Here is a 4,819-nt window from a genome sequence, read left to right as displayed (position 1 = left end):
TCTCGCTCTCTCTCTCTCTCTCTCTCTCTCTCTCTCTCTTTCTCTCTTACTCTCTCTCTCTATATATATATATTCTCTCTCTCTCTCTCTTTCTCTCTTTCAAATCTCTCCAAGGTCGATATGGTACAGACACATAGGATGTGACTTAATTACATCACAATCACATGCTTGAATGACATCGCCTCATAGGTCCCTCCCCCCCCCCTTTAAAAAAATAGAAGCATGAATTCCTTTAACAAAATAGAACTTAGCTCTCTCTCTTTCTCTCTCTCTCTCTGTATATATATATATATATATATAAAGAGAGAGAGAGAGAGAGAGAATATATATATATTCTCTCTCTCTCTCTCTCTCTTTTGAATCTCTCCACAGTTGATACGGTACAAACACAGCGTGTGACTATTGCATCACAATCACATGCTTGAATGACGTCGCCTCATAGGTCCCCCCCCTCCTCAAAAAATAGAAGCATGAATTCCTTTAACAAAATAGAACTTAGTGCGTTCTCTCTCTCTCTCTCTATATATATATATATTCTCTCTCTCTCTCTCTCTCTCTCTCTCTCTCTTTGGAATATCTCCACAATCGATACGGTACAAACTTATAACATGTGACTATTACATCACAATCACATGCTTGAATGACGCTGCCTCGTAGGTCCCCCCCCCTCTCCTTAAAAAATAGAAGCATGAATTCCTTTAACGAAATAGAACTTAGCTCTCTCTCTCTCTCTCTCTATATATATATATATATATATATTCTCTCTCTCTCTTTCTCTCTTTTGAATCTCTCCACGGTCGATACGGTACAAACACATAGCATGTGACTATTACATCACAATGACATGCTTGAATGACGTAGCCTCGTAGGTCCCCCCCCTCAAAAAATAGAAGCATGAATTCCTTTAACAAAATAGAATTTAGCTCTCTCTCTCTCTCTGTCTTTGTCTCTCTCTTTCTCTCTCTCTTTAAAATCTCTCCATGGTCGATACGGTACAAACACATAGCATGTGACTACTACATCACAATCACATGCTTGAATGATGCCGCCTCGTAGGTCCCCCACCCCCCCCTCCTCAAAAAATAGAAGCATGGATTCCTTTAATAAAATAGAACTTAGCTCGCTCTCTCTCTCTCTCTTTCGAATCTCTCCACGGTTGATACGGTACAAACACAGCATGCGACTATTACATCACAAGCACATGCTTGAATGATGCCGCCTCGTAGGTCCCCTCCCTCAAAAAATAGAAGCGTGAATTCCTTTAACAAAATAGAACTTAGCTCGCTCGCTGTCTCTCTCTTTATATATATATATATATATATATATATATATTCTCTCTCTCTCTCTCTCTTTCGAATCTCTCCACAGTCGATACGGTACAAACACACCATTTGATTATTATATCACAATCACATGCTTGAATGATGCCGCCTCGTAGGTCCCCCCCTCCCCTCTCCTCAAAAAATAGAAGCATGAATTCCTTTAACAAAATAGAGCTTAGCTCTCTCTCTCTCTCTCTCTCTCTATCTCTATATATATATATATATTCTCTCTCTCTCTTTCTCTCTTTCGAATCTCTCCATGGTCGATACGATAGCATGTGACTATTACATCCTAATCACATACTTGAATGACGCCGCCTCGTAGGTCCCTCCCTCCCCCCTCCTCAAAAAATAGAAGCATGAATTCCTTTACACTAATAGAACTTAGCTCTCTCTCTCTCTCTCTAGAGAGAGAATATATATATATTCTCTATCTCTCTTTCTTTCTCTGTTTAGAATATCTCCATGATCTATATGGTACAAACACATAGCATGCAGCTATTACATCACAATCACATGTTTGAATGACGTCGCCTCGTAGGTCCCCCCCCTTAGCTCTCTCTCTCTTTATATATATATATATTTTGATGGGGGGGGGGACCTAGGAGGCTAAGTTCTATTTTGTTAAAGGAATTCATGCTTCTATTTTTTGATGAGGGGGGAGGACCTACGAGGCGACATCATTCAAGCATGTGATTGTGATGTAATAGTCACATCCTATGTGTTTGTATCGTATCGACCCTGGAGAGAGAGAGAGAGAGAGAGAGAGAGAGAGAGAGAATATATATATATATAGAGAGAGAGCGCAAGCGAGCTAAGGGCCGTAGCACATGGATGGGGCTAGCATGGATTTAGGATGGGATTATTTTTGTCATCATTACTCCCATCCTACACCAAGTGGTCTAGGATGGATTTAGAATGAGAGTAGTCACTTTTTCTCCCCATCCTGGACCATGGCCTCTAGACCTTGGCAACCAGAATGGGTTCCCCTTTTTTAGGGATTCAAAAAGATGGAAGGATGACATGTGTCCTTGTCCCCAGAAGGTTCCCACCTCTTAAACACTTGAAATGATGCCATGTGTCCTCTTCCTCATAAACCCATCCCTAATTCTTTTTTTGTTAGCACATGGTGGGATGGGAATAGGATAGAAATATGCATGGGACCACTTGGGACCACCTTTTCCCATTCCCATCCTATTTCTTCCCATGTGCTAAGCCCCTAAGTTCTATTTTGTGAAAGGAATTCATGCTTCTATTTTTTTGAGAGGGGGATCTACGAGGCGGCGTGATTCAAGCATGTGAATCCCTGCTGCTGATGTGGCACAATCTCATGCTAGGCTTGTGGGTACTGATTGTACGGCACATCTACACTCGGTGCCTTACGCGGCCACTTGCCAACGTCCCCAAGGAGGTTTTGGCATTTGCCCGCTGTTTTGCTTCCCGTTATTTTGCTTTTTGTTAGGATTTGGTGTGTGTTGGGGGGGGGGCTGCTTCTTTTAAATACCTATGAACGTAAACCATTTTTCACCAGCCCAACGAGCCCTTCTTCACTCTTCCATCCCTGTACATCCCTTCCTCGCTCATTGAAGATGGCCGGCTTCCAGGTGTGTATGTTATCAACGAGCGAAGTAAGGCAGTCTAGCTTCTAACTTTCGCGCGATGAGCGAGCAGCAGCATGCCGACTTTGCTCTGTCTCTCTCTCTCTCTCTTTTTTCCTTCTTACAGACTTTGGGCTTTCCTAAATTGTGTGTCTGTGTGTGTTTGTGTGCACTCTTCTTTCTTACAGACGTAATTTGGCTTTTTCAAATTTTGTTGCAGGTCCCACACTGGGCTTTGGAGAATCGTAAGCGTTTTCTATCCATCCCGCCCAAAGGACGTACTGCAGCACAGTACCACCACCACCCCCTGCTTTTCTCTGGAAATTACTCGTCCTTGATCACACTGACTCGTGCGGTGGGCATGGGCCTTCTCACTACGACTCCCAGGCCAGATCCCCCAAGCAATGAAGCACCTGTGGAAGCCGATTACTTTCGTGACGTGCGCAACCATCCCGACGTGCTGGCCACCATTCTTGACTCCGCTCGGCTCACGGCGAACTACGATCCGGCAAGCGGCGGAACTGGCCCCTTCGATGATGCACAGAAGGCGACGCAGCTACACCATGCTTTCCTCAACTTCATACAAGAGCTCGATAGCTACAGTGGCTACATCGTTCTTTCCAACGCCTCCACCAAAATCGAAAACAACCCCTCGGAGCTAGACCTCCTAGTTGAGCTTGTTGTGTCAGAGATCGGGGATCGTTCCGACGAGATGAAGTCCAAAGTCTCAGCCACCATTAGGTCTGCAGTCGACTTCGTGATCGGTCCTAGGGAGAATTTCACTTCTTCATTAGATGTGAGTTTGCAAATGGTGGCCCTGCCTGCGGTGTTGGAGGACGAGGAGGAGAGCAGTAGCAGTAACGTGAATCCTTCTGCTCGAGTCTGGCACTGTGTTGCGACCTTATCCCCCGAAGCCCCAGTTGAGCCAGCACCCACTACTGGCCCTATAAGCTCCGGTGTGACAGTCCAGAGCTTCTCTAGTACATCTGCCTCTTTTCGCCTGGTAAGCTCTGCTATAGTTGCTTATGCTCCTTTTCTCGCAGGCACCGTTATAAAAACTGCTGAAGAGCTTGAACAAACCCTCAACAGCCGGCCGGCCTTGAAGGACCCCCTATGTATTTAGTGTCCACCCTGTGTGCATTACATGGCCTCCCTTGTAATAGCTATGCACACATGGCCTCCCTTGTAATTTAGTGTGCACCCTGTGTGCATTACATTGCCTCCCTTGTAATAGCTGCACAACCTGCTGCTGGTGGTTTTTTTTTTTTGCAAAAAAGGATAAATATATTTTCTGTCAACCTGCTGCTGGTGTTATTATGTATGAATAAGCAGCTTCAAGCAGCTTCTAATCGCTATCTATGATAATTATAGTTTTTCAGTAGGCGAATTCCCGCTACCTAAATTTCCCACCTTTTTGTAAGTCTGTTTTTGTGCAAGAATCAATCATATATGCATCTGCATGTGCATAAGACGGTATTCGCACGGCGGAGGGGGGTACTGTTTCCCCCATGTGTTAGCGTGCATTTATGTGAATTAGCACATAGTACATGAGTTGTGTTGGGACCCCTTCTTAATGCTCTCACTCCTGTACAGGCTTTCACGATGTAAGCAGGGTTGGGGAAAAACAATTAGGGAAAAGGAACTAAATCCTCTTCACGACTAAATGGGAAGGAAATTACCATTTTTTAGAGGACATTTTCTATATAAACTTAAAATTTAAAGAGAAGGATTTTCCTTAAGTTGGACAAGTTCTAGGCTAACGCGAACCCATTTTAAGAAGAGAAGGATTTTCCTCAAGTTGGACAAGTTCTAGGCTAACGCCAACCCATCTATTCCCAAACCTTGGACGTAAGTCATGGCCATAATGTTTGGATAGAGGCCCATTGCAACTTTGATTAT

General features: G+C 44.0%; 1 protein-coding gene across 1 annotated transcript; it reads left to right on the top strand.

Annotated features, from left to right (window-relative positions):
• The first annotated feature begins 2,815 nt into the window (after positions 1-2,815).
• Positions 2,816-4,167, top strand: LOC147890326 (uncharacterized). The gene is made up of 2 exons (XM_087391051.1): positions 2,816-2,926; positions 3,141-4,167. The coding sequence occupies exons 1-2, from the start codon at positions 2,912-2,914 to the stop codon at positions 4,041-4,043; spliced, it is 918 nt and encodes a 305-aa protein (XP_087247177.1). The 5' UTR covers positions 2,816-2,911; the 3' UTR covers positions 4,044-4,167.
• The last annotated feature ends 652 nt before the right edge of the window (positions 4,168-4,819 follow it).

This window comes from Dipteris shenzhenensis, chromosome 19 (genome assembly GCF_047967505.1).
Source record: "Dipteris shenzhenensis isolate YYH24624 ecotype China chromosome 19, Dip_SZ_1.0, whole genome shotgun sequence".
NCBI lineage: Eukaryota > Viridiplantae > Streptophyta > Polypodiopsida > Gleicheniales > Dipteridaceae > Dipteris > Dipteris shenzhenensis.
Note: the sequence above shows the minus strand (reverse complement) of the source record. Positions and strands in the feature narration are given on the sequence as shown.